Source organism: Medicago truncatula, chromosome 8 (genome assembly GCF_003473485.1).
Source record: "Medicago truncatula cultivar Jemalong A17 chromosome 8, MtrunA17r5.0-ANR, whole genome shotgun sequence".
Taxonomy (NCBI): domain Eukaryota; kingdom Viridiplantae; phylum Streptophyta; class Magnoliopsida; order Fabales; family Fabaceae; genus Medicago; species Medicago truncatula.
Window position 1 is genome coordinate 41,064,195 of NC_053049.1, and position 21,232 is coordinate 41,085,426.

The 21,232-nt window shown below is 35.1% G+C and overlaps 1 protein-coding gene across 8 annotated transcripts; it reads right to left on the reverse strand.

The window, feature by feature from the left end:
- Positions 1-5,942: 5,942 nt before the first annotated feature.
- Positions 5,943-20,939, reverse strand: LOC11439926 (TNF receptor-associated factor homolog 1a). Of its 8 annotated transcripts, none has more exons than XM_039829552.1 (15): positions 20,799-20,926; positions 20,641-20,701; positions 20,370-20,493; positions 20,060-20,144; positions 19,406-19,581; positions 16,388-16,759; positions 11,562-11,640; positions 11,446-11,493; positions 11,102-11,366; positions 10,857-11,025; positions 10,628-10,770; positions 10,432-10,555; positions 10,116-10,268; positions 6,671-7,042; positions 5,943-6,480 (listed from the first exon to the last, which is right to left on the reverse strand). In XM_039829552.1, exons 6-12 carry the CDS (start codon positions 16,711-16,713, stop codon positions 10,446-10,448), a joined length of 1,140 nt encoding a protein of 379 aa, XP_039685486.1. In that variant the 5' UTR covers positions 16,714-16,759; positions 19,406-19,581; positions 20,060-20,144; positions 20,370-20,493; positions 20,641-20,701; positions 20,799-20,926; the 3' UTR covers positions 5,943-6,480; positions 6,671-7,042; positions 10,116-10,268; positions 10,432-10,445. The 8 variants fall into 8 exon arrangements, with proteins under 8 accessions (XP_039685486.1, XP_039685484.1, XP_039685480.1 ...); XM_039829550.1 differs by lacking the exon at positions 19,406-19,581 and having other exon boundaries at positions 16,388-16,496; positions 16,611-16,759; positions 20,060-20,212; XM_039829546.1 differs by lacking the exon at positions 19,406-19,581 and having other exon boundaries at positions 6,671-6,779; positions 6,894-7,042; positions 20,060-20,212.
- Positions 20,940-21,232: the final 293 nt, after the last annotated feature.

The following is a 21,232-nucleotide window of genomic DNA, read 5'->3' on the forward strand; positions in this document are numbered from 1 at the left end:
GATTGACCAGATCAAAATTGGTGTTTTGCAAAATATGGTAAACATAGGGTCACTTTTGCCATTTTTTTTAAAAGGGGGCTAAAATTGCAACTTTTGCAAACTTAGAGGGTGAAAAGTAGGTTTAAGCCTTTTTTTTATATCTTTGGTTGTTCAAAAAGTTGTCTCAAAAAAGGTTGTTCAAATCTCTTAAAATAACAAACCGATACAAAAAAATAATATCTAAAAACAGCTTAATTAGATCAGATCTCAGATGATTTTTTTTTTCAAAATCAAACTAAATCAAAGATAGAAATTTGGGTTCATGTATATGGATCTCTCAAAAGTGATCTTAATGTGGCCTCTATTCATTTTTAATAAAACATAAATTTTATAAGAATAAACAAATCAAGAATAGAACCAACAAATGTTTAGATTAAGTGTTAAGAGATTTGAACTTTTTAATCGAGTGATCAAGGGATTCAACACCTGGCTCTTGAGTATGAAAAAATCCAATTGGGATGAGAGAACAACCTTATGCCTCAATGTTCTTTACAAAGATTAGTTACTACGCGATGAACCCGATAATATGATAACAAGAATAATGGTGAATAGATGTAATATTTTATTAAACTTACTAAAAATAGTAAGGTTTTCCTTTAGACCACATCCACATAAGACACCTCCCATAAAGTTTAGGGAAATGTTAGGGGCACATGATAAGGTGTCAAAGATAGAAGTTCGGTATTGAAAATTGTGTCAATTTATTTCTTAAACTTTTGATTATTACTTTTTTTTTTAATTAATATTTACTATTTGCGGGAACTCTAACATGTGTCCTTAGGGCACACCTTAGCATAATCCTAAATTTTAATATTTCTTTTCTTTATTATGTTAAAATGGATAAAATTTTAGTTCATATTTAATTCTTAAGGAAGATGAATCGAGTGTAATTTATTTAAGTATTTAATAATATTATCAATGAGTAATGATATTTCTTTGATACTATCTCTCTCTATGCTTTGTCTCACTATTATTTTTGTCTAATAAGAAGAGAAGAGAAAATGTTGTCCCGGAAATTGTTCCAATACAATTATATCTCTGGTATACATAAACAATACAAATAAAATTTGTTGCAGTAATACAATTCTTGTAGCCCGTATATGTACACACAGGAATACTACTCATGTAGAGACAGAACCATGGGGATAGAATGAAAAAGTCTTCAAAACAGTGAAGCGCCGAACATAACACAAGTCCATGCACGCTTATGCAACTTTCTTTCTTTTCCACAAGAAAAAGCTAGCTATCCACTATATATATATATATATAACGTTTTACTTCCTCATTTCTTTATCTTTATTATATCATCATCCATCACAAGTCACAAACTCATAATATTCCTTTGACTTCTTCAAAATATAAACTGCCTCTAGGGTTTGTCAGATGGCTTATTCCACAGCTATTTTGGCATTCTGTCCACCTCCATATAATTATATTAACCAGTCTCCCCCTTCCCTCCCAGATCATATATATATTGGAGGTGGCCAGTAAGCCAAACGGGCTCTGCGAATCTGTCTCCGACAAACCTCCTTGGGGGCTCCCTCCATTCCACATCATCATCAGCACACGTTATATTTTATAATTAATTGAATTTTCTATATATTGTTTTTGGTATATATGATCAATATTCAGAAGGAAGCTTCTTATATATATCTGAATCTCATAAAATGTTTTGCAGGTAATTATTTCTACTAACCTGAAACACCTTGCTTATATAATATAAATGTCATCTTTCTATGAAGAAAATAATCGATTGAAGCTGGAAGCTCAAGAATTTGCTTGTATATTTGATGAAAAATCTACTATTCAGGATTTGCCTCCAAAGGTAAATTTGCTCTTGTTTTTCCTTATCCTAAAGAGAGATGTCTGAATGGAAGTCAATATTTTTCATTTGACTAATTGGTTGCGTAGCTTGTTGATCATTTGACTATTTTTCATATGAGTCTACATTATATTCTTTTGTTTTCTTTCTAGATCTATTTGATCTTTTAGTGTTAAGTCAACTACTAAACTTGAACTCGAACTAATGTGAGTAAAATATATAAGAGATGACGAAAAAATGTTAAATTTGTCTCCCATTTTTTGTTCTCTCATTCTTTATTTTATCTTCTTGTGAATATTTTTAATAGACATTTTTCATAAACCAGATCATTTATTTATTGTTGAATGTATACGTCGAAATAAAGAACACAACAAACCGTTCACCCAAAAAAAAACACAAACCTAGTTACCATTCCTCAAAAAAAAAAAAAAAATAGCTACTACCAGCAAAGTTAAATTTGTAACGTCCCAAACCAAATGAAATGATAATGTTTGTGCTAATTAACATAACAAGGTAGGTAATAGTATTCTCTCAAAAAAAAAAAGGTAGGTAATAGTATTGCCCAAAAAAAAAAAACAAAGTTGGTGATAGTACAGCTCACATTGCCCCTCCCAAGCATGACGTAATAATTTTTTGGTGTCTTTATTATTAGTATTATTATATTATTATATTTTGACCAGTTAAATAAGTATCAACTATTTTATACTTTTAATGTAGTATTTTTTTTCTTAAAGAATCACTCTCCAACCATAATCTGACAAAATAAGCCTCAATGTGAAAATACTTGCTTGGTCATAAGCATTTGACACTCTATTTAGGCACACGTAAACAAATGAGATATGGTAGAACGAAAAAATAACAAAACAATATATATTTTTCAATAATTAAATAAAATGTATTTTTGTGTGCGCGCTTAAATAATGTGTTCAAGGTCTCCCACGAACTTAGCTCAGTTGATAGATACATTGTATATTATATGCGGTTATTCACTTTAAAAATGTGAATTTCTAATCATTACATTATTTGATAAAAAAAAATAAGTGTCTAAAAGCTTGTGACCAATCAAGAAAAGAAACCATGGAAGATGTGGCAAACTTCTACCTATATAGTGGAACTAGCAATGAACTATATTTAATGTAACAGTGAAATTATTGTTCATTTTTCATGTAACCGTAGTTATTTTATTCAAATTTTATTTTTAATCAAGCTATTTTATTATAAATCTACCATCAAATTAATACTACGTGTAATACTCTAAATCAATTATAAATTAATGAAAATTAACATATCTAATAATTTTATAAAGTTGTTTCAAAAACAAATAATTTTATAAAGTTATACGATATTCTTTCGTTTATTTACAAAAAAGTTAGGTCAATTTTATAGTACACAAGCGAAATAAATTTTACATTATATATAAATTAGTTTTGATCAATAAATTTTACAATTAAAGTAAGTAATATATGATGTAACTTGTTGATTCAATAGTGAGAAAAAACATGTATGCACAATGTAAGATAATCTTGGTCGTGCATGTTACACAAAACATATTTTTTTATATATGTTTTTTTTTTTTTTTTTGAAAGGATGTTTTTTGATATATGTTAAAACCTAACATGGGACAGAGTTATAGCACATACATAGCTACGTACTGCTCATTCCTCTAAAAAAATAAACACTGCTCACTTTCTAGTTGACTTTATTTTCTTAATTAGTTGCTGAAGGATGCTTGCTTGTCTTTTATTTAATTTACTTTTTCCCTTTTTATTAGTGTCCTAAATTCTTGTCTTACCTTTGATGTTGAAGTTCCACCTTTCTATGAGTTTAAATCAAATTTAAGACATTGTGGTTACAATTTGCATTGCATGTGCTTCCACTAGTTAAAAGTTCCAATTGCACCAGAAATATTTTGGGTCCCCTTCAAGCATAGGATTCCAAGAAGCATATACTAGTAGTTTCGATTTAGAATTACTACGAGGCCACGATCATATCATATATAGTTGTTGTAATGTTTCAAATTGAGTGCCAATTGCTATCCACACCCACTAGACAAGCAGCACCACCCACCACCACCAACAAAAAAAGTTAAGTTATGTCAGCTCCATCAATTATAAGGGATAGAGGAATCTAGTAGCTAGTGCCCTTTGAATTCGGACTCGCTGCACCTAGTGAATTTCGCATTCACAAGTTAGGGTATCAACAATCGTTCGATTAAAATGAGACGGTCCAAAAAAGTGCACATTTTGATTTCAAATTTATAATTTAAAATACTGATTTGAATTTTGACTGTCCGATCTTAATTAAACCATCTTGACGTGCCGGAGGCATGTTGACTGCAGGGGAGCTGGGTTTGTGTCCTTTGGACTCAGCTGACACATATCAGTACTCAGCATATGATCATCATTTGATGCAACAAATAATAAGGCTCCAGGCTCTCCAAGCCAAGACAAAATTCTCAGTGTAGCTATAATGAAATTCAACTGACATAATGATTACAAATTTACAAACCCCAGCTAGCCTAGATCTCTGTTCCTATGACTTTATATATTATAGTACTTTTGTTTTTGGAGGGTCCAACTTCAGCTTTCATCTTTTTAGACACTGGGGTCATAGCCTGGAAAAATGTTAATGACTGGAAGCTCTTTGTGAAGTTTGTAATGATTACTAGATTATGTAAATGCCAATTTGTTTATAACATATTCAAAATCTGGTACTTCGGTACAACTAATGTAGTACTACTATGTATTGAAAGTGAAATCTTAACAATCTATTTATTTTTACTCCATGCAATATGTATAGTCATTAGAGGGGATTGATTGGTGATTAGTATTTCCAATGAACTCTCTGGTAAAAATTCCAAAATACCATCTTGGTGTAGAAAATAATGTATATAGATGTGCTATGTTGAGTTGACAACATACATGTTTATTAAATATTTTAAATTGAAGTGGCATTTTTTTTAATGTGTCTAATGTTTTTATGGCATAATTAACAATTAATCTTCAACAAACTCATAAAACTACCAACAACTCACTTTTTCCCATCATCATTCCTCTCATATTCAAATTATTTTTTCATCTTCTTTCTTTCTTTTTTTTTCAATTTACTTTCTCTCTTCTTATTACAATGTTGTGGCTCTGATCTTACTTGGCTATTTCACCATATCTCATATACAAAGTCTCACATTTAAGCTAGAGATGTAAATGTGTCACGCGTGAATTAAACATCTACATTAGACGCAAGAGTAGACATTAAACAACATGTAAGTGAGATGACCAATATATGTAATGTCTTAAGGTTTTGAGTGAATATGTGGTGTCAATATCATTTGTTGGTTTCTCTTAGTCAAATGTGATTATTCAATACATTGTAGGTTCTATCATGACTTCAAACATTACGCTGAATTTTTGTTAGCTTTTGAATATCTTTTGCTTGATATTTTTTATATTAAATATATAAAAAAATATTAATTGTCATTGTTATTGCTATAAATATAATAATCAGTGGTTAATAGGTCTTATACGTTTCAATAAAATACGATATTTGGATTGAAAATACGATATTTTAAAATTTATATTTATCCATTAACATAGTGAAGGAGGTCACAATTTAATTTTTCAGTCAAGACAAATTTTAGTTTCGTATAAAATTGACATCTGATTTATTCGCTAAGAAAAGTAAAAGTGCCTTTTAGTTCAAAAAAATGAATTGAAAAAATTTGGTCTCGCTTGATGACTTAGAAATCGTGATTGCTTCTTGTTTAGAATTACTACATACACAATCACAAGATCATCAACATATATCAATATTTTAACATTTATCTTCTCTCTCGTCTAAAAGTGATTTCTTATTGCAAAAGACGCAAGATAAAAAAATGTTGAAATATCAAGATTGGAATGAAGCATAATTGTATTTTCGCTGCTAATTAACTTTTATTTGAAGGAATTAGATTTTATTTCAAAACGGTATAAAAAAATGACATGTCAAAAGATTAGAATGGAGCATAATATTACTAGATCCTTCTCTCAATTCTCTGTCGCATGCATATTTGAAATATATGATAATTATCTCAGCAAAAACGTAGCAGATAATATCAAATTAATCATGAGAGAACACAATTTAGGTAGATCCTCTGTCCAAACAATATATGAAAGAACCTTTTAAAGAATATGTTCTTGTTGGGTTAGGATCCTCTTCATTTATGTGTTTCTCCATTTCTTCAATTTGGAGAGATAAAGACACGTAAAATCTTGAAAAAAGTCAAATATAATTAATGATGGTGGGACCCACTTAGTGGTAGGACCCATCATCTATTTCTTATGTCTATCTCTCTCCAACTTGCAAAACTCCATTTATTTTGCCAAATGGAGAGGATCTTCACCCGTTCTTGTTTCCCTATAACTTTCTAAATAGGTTGCTACTTCATAAATCTCATGACCGGTTTTTTTTCTTCTTTTTTCCCGAACATATCTTCGGTGGAATGTCAAACTCAAAGGTGGCAATGTTTAGCCTAATTTGCTTCAAATCTATGGCTTTTTGTCTTGCTTCTTCTCTCCCATCCATACAGACGGATCCCTTGAAGGAGTTCACTATGAGTAAAGTTCACTTTAATTTTTTGCCTGCATCCATTAAATAAATAATTAGAATATGATCAGCCTGCACAGTCTACTGGATATCAAGCCAAAAGCCTAGCAACACTGTTGCATCACACTTTTTATTATTAAGTAATTCATAAAATTAAACAATCACACGAATACTTAATATAAAAAATACAAGATCCCATTTCATTAAATAAATCATATATGGTACCTGAATAGATAGTCAAGAACAAATATTTCCACAATCCTGCAACCCAACTCTGTGACAATGCTTTCATAATCCTCTTCAGTAGGTGTGTTTACCTTCATAGGTTTATACCCTATACCAACAACGATATTAATTAGGGATGGAACATCACCAACCAACCCAAACCTATTTTTCTCAATTCTGACAAACTTAGCCGTAGTATTGTCAGCATTTATTGATTGATAACCATTGTATAATATCTCCATTAGCAAAGGAGATGTCACAGCACCATCTACAAAGAAGTGCTTCACCAAGGCTTCCATAATTACATCTTGTTTTTCCCAAAACATTTGGTCCTTTGAAATTTGGTCACTTTCTTCTATGAAAGTACAGAATCTGCAAATATTGAAAAATCATATTAGTTAATTAGCAAACAAAAAGTTTGAGAGTGTGACGCCCGATTTTTTTTTTTTTTTTTTTAATAACAAAACATGGGTTTCAAAATTTCATTTCTCATAAATTAAGAGTATCACATTTAAATTCACAACATTTGTACAACATAGACTCCTACAAAAGCATCAAATACAAACTTAGACTCCTGCAACGTTTGTACAACATTTGTAAGGATATTAAAGACACCTCTTGTGCACTCGAATAATAAAGACACCTCTTGTGCACTCGGATATTAAAGACACCTCTTGTACATCATGATATACACATACAAAAAAAAACCTTAGATTTTCTTATATCTAATATTTAGCTTGCCAACATATATCCTTTAAACTTACAAGTTTTAATCCTTTAGGAAAATCATAGCTTAATCACACAATTCATCATTTTTATGCTACATACTTATAAACTTCATCACAATTATACACTACACAAGTTCACTAGGATCAATAAAATTAGTATGAGATCAAGGATAACGATCTAATAGTAAGATAACACACAATTTGATATTCCCTGGGAAGTATCCTTGACATATGTGTATAAGAGAAGGGGTAAAATGGGAAGCAAAGAAGAGAAAGAAGGGGAACATGTGAAACCTTTGGTCAGTTGGAGCAAAAGGAATGATGACCTATTGATTTGAGTAACTAAATAGACACGTGGCAGCAGGGGAATGGAGGAAAAGATTGACCGAAAGGGTGTGAAGAAGAGCATACTGGTTTTGGAGTTGAAAGAGGGACTGGAATAGTGAGAACCATTCTCATCTCAGTGAGGGTATTTTCTTAGTGAGAGTTTATCATGTTTGTAAGTTCCATTAATAAAATTGTTGTAAGTTCCATTACTGCAAGGAGATTATTAATCCATAAATTGTTTAACATTCCAGTCTTTGTAAGGGAATTTACCCACAGTTAACATCAATAATGTCACTATTTGCCAGCATAATTTGTTATATCCTTTTGTTACTATTATTTGTGTCAATTATTTAGTATTTAGAGCTCAACCTGGGGAGAGTATGCTGATCTGCTTGGTTTATACACACACGAGGTGAAAATGGAAGTAGCAGGGTTAGAGGTGTTAAGAGAGTATGTTGATCTGTTTGGAAAGGTATCAGAATTGCCTCCACACAGACCGTATGATCATGCTATTGTAATCAAGGAGGGGGGGCTCGAATTCCCAACATCCGACACTACAGATATCTACAACGTCAGAAGGAAGCAATTGAAGATTTGGCTAGACATGTTAATGTTAGGACTCATCAGGCACACTGTAAGTCCATATGCTAGCCCTTTAATTCATGTTAAAAAAAAAGATGGTAGTTGGCGGCTTTGTACTGATTATAGGGCTCTCAATAATATTACTATTCCAAATAAATTTCCAATTCCGGTGATTGATGAGTTGTGGGGAGCGGTAAAATTTTCAAAATTGGATTTGAAATCAGGGTGTCACCAGATTCGAACGAAGGAGGGTGATATTCAAAAAACTGAAATTTGAACTCATGAAGGCCATTATGAATATCTCAAAATGCCCTTTGGGTTGCCAAATGCACCGTCCACGTTTCAAGCATTAATGAATGATATTTTTAAGCCTTTCCTAAGAAAATTTGTTTTGCTTTGTTGAAATTTGAGGCCTAACTCATCCTTACAAAACCGGCTTGTAAGGTGAGGAGTGCCTCCTCTTTATGTCCTATCTAACCGATGTGGGACTAAATCCACCCCCTCAAAGCCAACACAAGGCAAGCCAATACGAGGCATCCAGGGGCAGATCGCAACAAAGGTGGGATTACCGACACACCCCCTCACGCTCGGGGCAGAATTTCCAACACTCTTCTTTGACTATATATTGGTTTATAGTGGGGACCCTCAAGCTCATCTCCGGATAGTACATAGATCATCTTCTGATAGTACTTGGTGTGTTGAGAACCAATGTCCTGAGGGTGAATGCAAAGAAGTGTTGTTTCGGCATGACTCAGTTGGAATATCGAGATTTAAAGTAATATATGTTGATCATGTCAAAATTAAAGTAATGCAAGAGTGGCCTTGTCCCAAAGATCCTAAAGGGTTATGTGGGTTTCTCGGTTTAACCGGGTATTATAGAAAGACTGCTTCAAATGGAGTGAGGAAAGCTCTCGAGGATTACGAGACTCTGTTTTTGGCGTAAACCGGGTATCCACTGCACGTGCAACTGCAGAGACTAATCCCTCGAGCCTTGTGGGACCCAAATGGGCAGCAAACTCTCCTTAAGAGTTTTAACGCTGCTGCATGTCCAAGGCTGGATTCGAACCCAGGACCTTGGTTAAACTAGAAGAGACATGTGCCATCTTATCTAAGCGCTCTTGGGTAGGATTATGAGACTTTGAAACAGAAGATGGATGAATTACAATTAATAGCTACGCTTAATTTTAACTAGCCCTTTGCGATAGAAACTGACGCATCAGGGATCGGATTGGGTGCAGTGCTGATGCAACAGGGAAAAATGTTGACCTTCTTTAGCAAAGCATTGTCAGACAAAGGCAGATTAAAGCCTGTGTATGAGAGGGAATTGATGGCGATTGTCCTGGAAGTACAAAAGGGAAGGCGTTACTTGTTGGGGAGCTATTTTTATCATACGCACTGACCATAAAAGTCTAAAGTATTTGCAGGAAAAGAGATTGTTGGATGGTGGACAGCAAAAGATGGATGACAAAGTTGTTGGGATATGTCTTTGAAACCCAATCCTAAAATAATTAGTCCCTTCCCAACTTATATCTAATTAACTAAGACATTCCATAAAAAAAATATCTAATTAACTAAGACATGCTAAACATACAATAACATATGTTCATAAGATTTATTGTTTTTCGCATATGGGCGACTAATGACGAGATTGTTACTCATCCCACTATATATTAGTAAAATTCAAATGCTAAACCATATACATGTATTAAATTAACAATATCATGTAAGTTTTTGACTCTTTTGTCAACTTCATAATAATAAATAAAATATCATTTTCAACTTACTCGTAGAAAAAAAGTAAAAAATACCTTGACCATGCATATTTATCTTGAATCAGGCTATTCAAATTTTCTTTTGTGCTCTCAATAAATCTAGAACAAAGGTTGTCCACAATATGCGTATACGTCAAAAAAAGCTCAGCTCAATACTTCCTTACAAGGAGAGGTGGGAAGACATTTTCTCTGTGCATTAAAAACAATCATACAATGAGTTGCATGGAATTCAGTGACACCCAATGCCTGTTATTGGTCAATATACTTAGTAACAAGGTAAAAAATTTATGAGTATATTGACCAACAACAGTAGAATGAGATTGAGATTTCTAATGCATACATAACGACTTACCCCAACACCTGAATCTACAATTCTACTTCAACATTACCCTCAGCGTCAAGAAAACCATTTTCACAGGCACGCTCAAGATCAAATACATCCCCCGGGTGAGCCTTACAAACTAAGTGAAATCGATCTGAATAAACTCAAATGAAATGGTTAGTAATAGTAAAGCTTTTTTTTTTTTTTTAAATAATAAAAAACCTACCAAAACAATCAGTTCGCCCGGGGTCAAGGGGGTGAATTATCGCTAATGTGTTAAGTGCATAAAAGTTCAACATTGGATTGTTGTCTATGTCAGCAAATAACTCAAATCGCAACGAGGTTCCCATCCGACGAACCATGAAAGTCCTGCATTGGCATATCAATCTTTACTTATATCTTTACAATTATTCACTCTTCAATATATAAAATAGAAAATTAAGAAAGTTGCATACCATTTATACTCTCCAAGTTCGATGAGTAAAGAGTCATATCCAGAAATCGGCTTTAGTGTCAACAATGTTTTCGTATATAGTTTTGACACATTATTTCCATCTTCAACAATGTTATGGGATTCCAAAAGATCCCGAATTACATTACGAAATGTTATTCTCAACCTGCGTACTGAGATTTGAGAGAGAGGAAAATAAGCATGAGTATATTAAGGAGATCTTCTTGCTATGTTTAAAGAGATGCTTACCACTTTCTTCCTCCACCTCCACATACAAAGCAACAACATTTTCTTGTGCTTCCACGTACAATTCAGTGACTGCTTTTTTCAATGCACATGCAACATACTCCTCTTGTTGTTCCGCAGTTAATTCATCAATCTTCTCTTTCAAAGTAGTAGCAATAACCTCATGCTTTTTTAGGGCACACATAAACAAGTAATTAAGCAAAGCTCTCACTCTATTCAGAAAAGACGTATCCTCTTTCAAATCTGCTGCAATCGATTCATCATTTAGCTGCAGCCACAAACAGTTTCTAGTAAGTAGTTAAGAAAATAAGAAAAACCCATCTATTTACAGCCAAAATCAAGTTTACCGTTTGCTTATTCTCTTCTACACATTTATCATTTTTCTTTGGTTTAGCCTACAAAACAAGATTTTTTTTTTCTTCATAAACATAAAAATGATGATAAACATATATGCATGACACACCTTTTTTTCTCCTTTTTTCTTGGACTTCTTTTCAGTTTGAATGAGCTCACTTTGAGTAAAGTTTACCTCAATTTTATTCCTGCATCCATTAAATAAATAATTAGAATATGATCAGCCTGGATATCAAGCAAAAAGCCTACCGACACTATTGTATCACACTTTTTATTATTAACTAAATTTTGAAATTAAATGTTGATTATTCTCTATTTATTATGGTTGATTTAGTTTCCTTATTTTGTTTTCATGAGATTCTCTCGTGTATATTGTTGGAAATTCCGCCTTAATTGCGGTCCGCCCCTAGTCGCCTAAATTGTGACCTTTGGTTAGCCTTAATTGCAGCCTCCAACACCTTCATTGTGTTGGCTTTGAGGGGGTGGAATTAGTCCCACATTGGGTAGATACTACTCTTGATAAGAGTTTATAAAGAGGAGGCACTCCTCACCTTACAAGCCGGTTTTGTAAGGATGAGTTAGGCCCCAAATTTCAACATATATAACTTGCATACATCATTGTGAATTATTCAAGTTATTCATTCTAAATTATTCAGATTGGTACCAGAGCTCTCTGGTCAGGTACCTTCCACTGTTTTGGTTTAGGGTTTCAGCCGGCGACCCAGTGTTTAGATTGGTACCAGAGCTCTCTGGTCAGGTACCTTCCGCTGTTTTGGTTTAGGGTTTCAGCCGGCGACCCAGTGTTGTTTTTAAACACAGTCAGAGTGACTGCCACCGGTGACACGCGCCATACCATTGTGACCGGGACACTCCGATCTGCCTTCATTAGAAGTTTCTCCGTCATAAGGTTCCGCATGCGCCGCCACGCGACGCCTCCGTATACGGCGCGTGTGTGTCACGTGCCGCCCTCTGAACGCCTGTTTGCGGCGGCGCTTGTTTCAGTAGACTCGTTTTTTGTTCCTGATTCTGTTGGGACACCTTCCAGCTTTTGGGTCTCACGTTTGAGGCGCGTTTCAGTGATTTTTTGCTTCAGCTGTGTCTGTTCTTGAGGTTCTTTTCCTCTTGCTGCAACTGTTCAGAAGGTCTTTTTCATTCATTGTGCATATCTGCACATTTATCAGTATTGTTGAACTGAACGGTTTACGGTTTGCTTTTTCCGTTGTTTGTATTTGATGGCTGCCCAAAAGGTTTCAACTTCGGTTACATTGGCTCATTTCAGTAATTCTACAATCTGCTTATCTCATTCTATGGGATCACGGATTTTAGATTCGGGTGCTTCTGATCATGTAGTTGGTAATCCGTCACTTATTTATGATTTGTCACCTCCTAAAATATCTCACAACATTACTCTTGCTAATGGTTCTAAGGCACAAGTTACTGGTATTAAGCTTCACCCCTGCCATCTCTACCCTTGCATTATGTGTTATTTGTACCTGGCTGCCCTTTCAATTTGATTTCAATCAGTAGGCTTACTCGTTCTCTCAATTGTTTTATAACATTTACATCTCTCTTTATAAAAGACCAAAGTACAGGAAATCAAATTGGAGCAGGCTCTGAATGACAAGGTCTCTGTTACCTTGAATCACCTTCACCAACTGTATGCAATGTTTATGCATCTCCAGATATCATTCATCATCGTTTGGGTCATCCAAGTCTAGATAAGTTAAAAGTGTTGGTTCCATAACTCTCACATTTAAAGTCTCTTGATTGTGAGTCGTGTCAACTTGGCAAACATGTTCGGACATCTTTTCATAGCAGTGTCAATAAAAGATCTAAGCATGCCTTCGATATTGTGCATTTTGATATTTGGGGTCCTAGTCGCATGCCTTCTAATTTAGGATACAGGTATTATGTTACTTTCATCGATGATTTCTCGCGATGTACTTGGATAACCTTATTGAAGGATAGTTCAGAATAGTCTAGTGCATTTAAGACTTTTTGTTTAGAGATAAAGACTCAGTTGGGGAAAACAATCAAAGTTTTGAGAAGTGACAATGCCAAAGAATACTTTTCTACACAATTTAACTCCTTTTTGATTTCTCATGGTATCACACATCAGTCTAGTTGTCCACACACACCGCAACAAAATGGTGTCGCTGAGCGGAAACATCTTCATCTAGTAGATGCAGCTCGAACCTTATTGATCAATGCTCATGCACCTTTAAAATTTTGGGGTGACGCGGTTCTCAACTGCATGCCATCATCGGTCTTGGATAATGAGATTCCTCATTCTCTCTTGTTTCCTAAGGACCCCTTGTATTCTGTCCCACTTCGAGTTTTTGGCTCTGCTTGTTTTGTTCATGATCTTTCTCCTGGTCGTGATAAATTGTCTCCACGGGCTGTCAAGTGTGTGTTTTGGGGGTACTCCAGAGTTCAAAAAGGGTACCGGTGTTATTGTCCATCTACACATCGTTTTTATGTTTATGCAGATGTTACTTTCTTTGAGGATACACCTTTCTTTACCACACCAAGTACATCAGATTCTACTTCTCATTCTACTTCTCAGGTGCTACCAATTCCTCTATTTGAACCATTTGTTCCTACTCAGAGACTTCCACAGTCACTGACTCGTCCTGGGTTTCGTCGCTATGGTGCTACTTATGAACGTCGGCATGTCACAATTCCAGAAAGTGCTCCTACAGATTTTGACAATATTGTCCAAGAGACTACCCCTACTATTTCTGATGATTCAAGTTCTATTCTAATCCTTTCACCCAATGTTGATCCACCTGATCCTATAATTGACTTACCTATTGCTCTTCGTAAAGATAATCGGTCTACTTCTAATCCTCATCCTATTTATAATTTTTTGAGTTATCATCGTCTGTCTCCATTGCATCATGCTTTTGTGTCTGCTATATCTACTGTCTCTATTCCTAAGACCGTCAAGGAAGCATTATCTCATCTAGGATGGAGGCAAGCAATGATTGATGAAATGAATACATTGGAGTCTAGTAGTACATGGAAGCTTGTTCCAATTCCACATGGGAAATCTAAAGTTGGTTGTCGATGGGTCTTTGCTATTAAAGTAGGCCCTGATGGACATGTGGATCGTTTGATAGCCCGATTAGTAGCAAAAGGATACACTCAAATTTATAACAGTTGCAAAAATGGCATTTGTTCGTGTTTTCTTATCAATGGCTTCTATGAACCATTGGCCTTTGTATCAACTTGATATTAAAAAGCTTTCTTGCATGGTGACTTGGAAGAGGAGATTTATATGGAGCAACCGCCTGGCTTTATTGCTCAGGGGAGTACGATCTTGTTTTCAAGTTACAAAAATCATTGTATGGTCTAAAACAATCACCTCGAGCTTGGTTTGGAAAATTCAGCAAGGTTATTCAATAGTTTGGCATGATTCGTAGTGAAACAGATCATTCTGTATTCTTTAAACGTTCATCTTTGAACCCAGTCATTTATCTTGTAGTATATGTAGATGACATTGTTATCACTGGCAATGATCAAGAAGGCATTAAAGACCTAAAGCAACGTTTATTCAGCCACTTTCAAACAAAAGATTTAGGTCGATTGTGTTATTTTCTTGGGATTGAAGTAGCTTGGTCCCAAGTAGGCATTGTTATTTCTCAGAGAAAATACGTTTTCGATATCTTGGAAGAAACATGGATGCTTAATTGTAAACCAGATGATACTCATGTGGACCCCAATGTGAAGCTTTTACGGAACCAAGGAGATTTGTATCCTAACCCAAGAAGATACAGGAGGTAAGTTGGGAGGCTAAATTATCTCAATATGACTAGAGCATATATTTCGTTTGTTTTTAGTGTTGAGTCAATTTTTTATCTCACCTTGTGATAGCCATTGGAATGCTGTGGTTCGGATCTTGCGGTATATTAAAGGGTCGCCTGAAAAAGGACTTGTTTATTCAGACAGAGGCCATACCAATATTGTTGGATATTCAGATGCAAATTGGGCAGGTGATGTGAATGATAGAAGATCCACTTCGTTATTGTGTTCTAATGGGAGGAAACTTAATTTCATGGAAAAGTAAAAAGCAAACTGTTGTTGCAAGGTCAAGTACAGAGGCGGAGTATCGTGCTATGGCACTTGCTACTTGTGAACTTTAAGTGTGATAATCAGTCGGAGTTGTATCTTACGTCAAATCCAATTTTTCATGAGAGGACAAAACACAGAAGTTGATTGTCGATTTATCAGAGAGAAGATAATTTCCGGCATCATTAAAACCTCTTCAGTGAGCTCCAATGATTAGCTAGCCGATATCTTTACCAAACCTCTACGGGGACCTCAGATTGATTACATATGTAACAAGCTGGATGTATATGCTCCAGCTTGAGGGGGAGTGTTGATTATTCTCTATTTATTATGGTTGATTTAGTTTCCTTATTTTGTTTTCATGAGAGATTCTCTCTTGTATATAAGCTTGCATACATCATTGTGAATTATTCAAGTTATTCATTCTAAATTATTCAAATTAAAGAGTCCCACATCGAACGAGAGATGGCCTCACAAAGTGTTTATAGGTGGGGGCAATCCTCACCTCACAAGCCGGTTTTGTGGAGTTGTGTTAGGCCCAACCACGATTTCAAAGATGGTATCAGAGCCTCTTCATCAAGATCCATTGGGCCACCTGCTGTCAGGTTTCCGCTATCGGGCCACCCATCATTCATTTCCACGCTCTAGATGTTCAGTCCTGGGCGTGAGAAGGTGTTTTAAAGAGTCTCACATCGGACAGGAAATGGCCTGACAAAGTGTTTATAAGTGGGGACAATCCTCACATCACAAGCCGGTTTTGTGGGGTTGTGTTAGGCCCAACCACGATTTCTAAGATTAAACAATCACACGAATACTTAATATAAAGAAACAAGACCAGGTCAATAAATATATCATAAATGGTACCTGAATAGATAGTCAAGAACAAATATTTCCACAATCCTGCAACCCAACTCTGTGACAATGCTTTCATAATCCTCTTCAGTAGGTGTGTTTACCTTCATAGGTTTATACCCTATACCAACAACGATATTAATTAGGGATGGAACATCACCAACCAACCCAAACCTATTTTTCTCAATTCTGACAAACTTAGCCGTAGTATTGTCAGCATTTATTGATTGATAACCATTGTATAATATCTCCATTAGCAAAGGAGATGTCACAGCACCATCTACAAAGAAGTGCTTCACCAAGGCTTCCATAATTACATCTTGTTTTTCCCAAAACATTTGGTCCTTTGAAATTTGGCCACTTTCTTCTATGAAAGTACAGAATCTGCAAATATTGAAAAATCATATTAGTTAATTAGCAAACAAAAAATTTGAGGGAGTGTGACGACCGTTTTTTTTTTGTTGAATAACAAAACATGGGTTTCAAAATTTCATTTCTCATAAATTAAGAGTATAACATTTAAATTCACAACATTTATACAACATAGACTCCTACAAAAGCATCAAATACAAACTTAGACTCCTGCAACGTTTGTACAACATTTGTACTGTTGAAACTGATTTACTTAGCTATATCAGTCATAGGATTTGTTCCTATCATGTAGTAAATTATTCCTATTTGTTAGGGAGTGCTAATGGAATTGACTTAGTGTTTCCACAATTCACATTTAAGTTAGTGTAGTCATTTTATTTAGTTGTTTTCATCTCTTCGTAAGGCTATATTAAAGCCACCTCTTTTGCACTTGAATAATAAGGCTATATTAAAGCCGCCTCTTTTGCACTTGAAGAATAGTGATAAATTCCCTTCTGTTTTACTCTGACATGTACATCATGATATGCACATAAAAAATAAAAAAACACTTAGATTTTCTTATATCTAATATTTAGCTTGCCAACATATATTCTTAAAACTTACAAGTTGAAATCCATTAGGAAAATCATAACTTAATCACACAATTCGTCATTTTCTAGGTCCCATGACTACATACTTATAAACTTCATCTGAATAACACTGCACAAGTTCACTAGGATCAATAAAATTAGTAAGAGCTCAAGGATAACCATCTAATAGTAAGATCACGCACAATTTGATATGCCCTGGGAAGAACCATTGACACATGTGTATAAGAGAAGGGGTAAAATGGGAAGCAAAGAAGAAAAAGGGGAACATGTAAAACCGTTAGTGAATGGGAGCAAAAGGAATGATGAGCTGTTGATTTGAGTAACTAAATGGGCACTCACAGAATTTACAATTCACCTTTCTTGTTCCTCCTTCAATAGAAACAACATATTGCCATGTTGAAGCCGTTACAAAAGGTTGTGTGAAAAACAGAGTTAAGGAAGGAAAATTCGAAAAAAGAGTTATGGGTTATGGAGGAGAAAACAAAAACGGGTTTAGGTGAGGGAAGAGAGTGAACGACGGCGAGAACTTTGCCGGAAAAGGGAACACGGCCGTCGTTCGTGAAACAGTGGCATGGCCGTCGTTCTTGGTTAAGGTTGTTTCAAAACACCGTGGAGGGAGAAAGGCAACGACACCGGCCGTTTCGAAGCTGAGAATGGATGAATGAAGAAAGGGAACACGGTGGCCGTTTTTGGTTAGGGTTTTTTTCGTGAAGGTGGGATGGGAAGAGAAAGAATGAAAAAACCAGGTCATAACTATATATAGGGAACCAGGTTTTTAATTTGGACCCAACCCGGTTCGTAAAGCCCAATTTCAATTTTGCCAGCCGAACTCATTTTTCATTACGTTCCTTCCTGTACAGGAACTCGATCCTAACCACAAAACACACAAAATTGACCCAGAACAAGTACGGAGCACGCCGGTGAGGCTGTGGCATGTAGGATCGTCCGATCCTACGACCCGGCACTCATTTTTTACTACCTTGTTTGTGTCAATTATTTGGTATTCAGAGATCAACCTGGGGAGAGAATGCTGATCTGTTTGGTTTATACACACATGAGGTGAAAAGGGAAGGAGCAGGGTTGGAGGTGTTAAGAGAGTATGTTGATCTGTTTCGAGAGGTATCAGAATTGCCTGAGTATGTTAATCTGTTTCGAGAGGTATCAGAATTGCCTCCACGCAACCCGTATGATCATGCTATTGAAATCAAGGAGGCGACTCGAATTCCCAACATCCGACCCTACAGATACCGGCACAGTCAGAAGGAAGCAATTGATGCTTTTGCTACAGACATGTTAATATCAGGACTCGTCAGGCCCACGGTAAGTCGATATGCTAGCCCTTTAATTCATGTTAAGAAAAGACATGGTAGTTGGTGGTTTTGTACTGATTATAGGGCTCTTAATAAGATTACTACAAATAAATTTCCAATTCTGGTGATTGATGAGTTGTGGGGAGCGGTAAAATTTTTAAGATTGGATTTGAAATTAGGGTATCATCAGATTCAAACGAAAGAGGGTGATATTCACAAGACTGAATTTTGAACTCATGAAGGACATTCTGAATATCTCGTAATGCACCGCCCACGTTTCAAGCTTTGATGAATGATATTTTTAAGCCTTTCCAAAGAATATTTTTTTTGCTCTTCTTTGATGATAGATTGGTTTATAGTAGGGACCCTCAAGCCCGTCTTCTGATAATACATTGATCATCTTCTGATAGTACTTGATCTGTTAAGAATCAATGTCCTGAGGGTGAATGCAAAGAAGTGTTGTTTCGGCATGACTCAGTTTGAAAAATGAGATTTAAAGTAATCTCTGTTGATCCTGTGAAAATTAAAGTAATGCAAGACTGGCATTGTCCAAAAGATCCTAAAGGGTTACGTGGGTTTCTTGGTTTTTTTTTTGAACAAAGGGTTTCTTGGTTTAACCGGGTATTATAGGAGATTTGTACAGGGGTATGGTTTGATTGCTAAGCCTCTGATACAAATGTTGAAGAAAGACTGCTTCAAATGGAGTGAGGAAGCTCTCAAGGCTTACGAAACTTTGAAACAGAAGATGGATGAATTACCATTATTAACTACACCTAATTTTATTTTGCCCTTTGAGATAGAAACTGACGCAGCAGAGATCGGATTGGGTGCAGTGCTGATGCAACAGGGAAAACCGTTGGCCTTCTTTAGCCAAGCACTGGCAGACAGAAGCAGATTAAAGCCTGCGTATGAGAGGGAATTGATGGCGATTGTCCTGGAAGTATAAAAGTGAAGGCATTACTTATTGGAGAGCCATTTCATCATACGGAATGACCATAAAAGTTTAAAGTATTTGCTGGAAAAGAGATTGTTGGATGGTGAACAGCAAAAAAACAAGTAGCAAAGTTGTTGGGATATGACTTTGAAACCCAATCCTAAAATAATTAGTTCCTTCCCAACTTATATCTAATTAAGACATTGCTTCAGAAAGAAAAAATAAATTAATCAACTAAGACATGCCAAACATACAATAACATATGTTCATAATATTAATTGTTTTTTGTTTAAGGGCAACTAATGACAAGATGCCTAGAGTCCTTACTCATTCCACCATATATTAGTAAACTTCAAATGCAAACCATATACATATATTAAATTAACAATATCACGTAAGTTTGTAACTCTTTTGTCAACTCCATAATAATAAATAAAATATCAATTTAAACTTGCTCATAGAAAAAAGTAAAAAATACCTTGACCCCTTGTTTTTATCTTGAACCAGACTCTTCAAATTTTCTTTTGTCTTCTCAAAGAATGTAGAACAAATGTTGTCCAAATCTGTCGTAAACGCCAAAAAAAGCTCAATTCGAAACTTCCTTTCAAGGAAAGGCGGGAAAACTTTTTCACTGTGCATTAAAAACAATCACACAATGAGTTGCATGTAATGCAGTGACACCTGATGCCTATTATTGATAAATATACTTAGTAATATGGTTAAAATTCTATGAGTATGTTGACCAATAAAAATAGAATGATATTTCTAATGCACACATAATGACTTACCCAATCACCTGAATCTGCAATTCTACTTTAACATTACCCTCAGGGTCAAGAAAATCTATTTCACAGGCAGCCGCAAGCCCAAATACATCGCCCATGTAATCTTTAGAAACGAAGCTAAATGCATCTGAATAAACTCAAATGAAATAGTTAGTATTAGTAATTCTTTTTTAAAAAACAATAACTTTATAAAAAAAAACTACCAAAACAATCAGTTTGCCCGGGGTCAAGTGGGTGAATTATCGCTAATTTGCACAGAGCATAAAAGTTCAACCTTGGATTGTTGTCTCCATCAGCAAATAACTGAAATTGCAACGAGGTTCCCGTCCGACGAACTATGAAAGTCCTACATTAAGAATATAAATCTTTACTTATATCTTTACAATTATTCACTCTTGAATATATAAATAGAAAATTAAGAAAGTTGCACACCATTTATACTCTCCAAGGTTAATGACTAAGGAAGATGCTGGGTCTGATCCAGAAATCGGCTTTGGTGTCCACAGAAATTTTGAATATATGTTTGACACATCATTACCAGGTTCAACAATGTTAGAGGATTCAACACTTTCTTCCTCCGCCTCCACGTACAAAGCAGCAACCTTTTTTTGTGCATACATGTACAATTCAGTGACAGCTTTTTTCAATGCAAGTGTAACATGCTCCTTTTCGTCTGCAATTAACCCATCAATCTTCTTTTTCAAAGTAGTAGCCATAACATAATGCTTAGTTTGGGCATTTATAAACAAGTCATTAAGCTTAGCTCTCACTGTATCCAAAACAGAAACAGAGGTATCCTCTTCCAAATCTGCTGCAATCGATTCATCATTTTGCTGCAGCCACAAACAGTTTCTAGTAAGTAGCTA

What these genes read in the sequence shown, in the direction of transcription:
- LOC11439926 (XM_039829546.1), bottom strand. An exon ending in TTGCAGATTCAGGTGATTGG is followed by an intron (nt 20,213 to 20,369) that starts GTAAGTCATTAT and finishes TTTAATGCACAG; the next exon opens with TGAAAAAGTTTTCCCGCCTT. An exon ending in GATAAAAACAAGGGGTCAAG is followed by an intron (nt 16,760 to 20,059) that starts GTATTTTTTACT and finishes CAATATTTGCAG; the next exon opens with ATTCTGTACTTTCATAGAAG.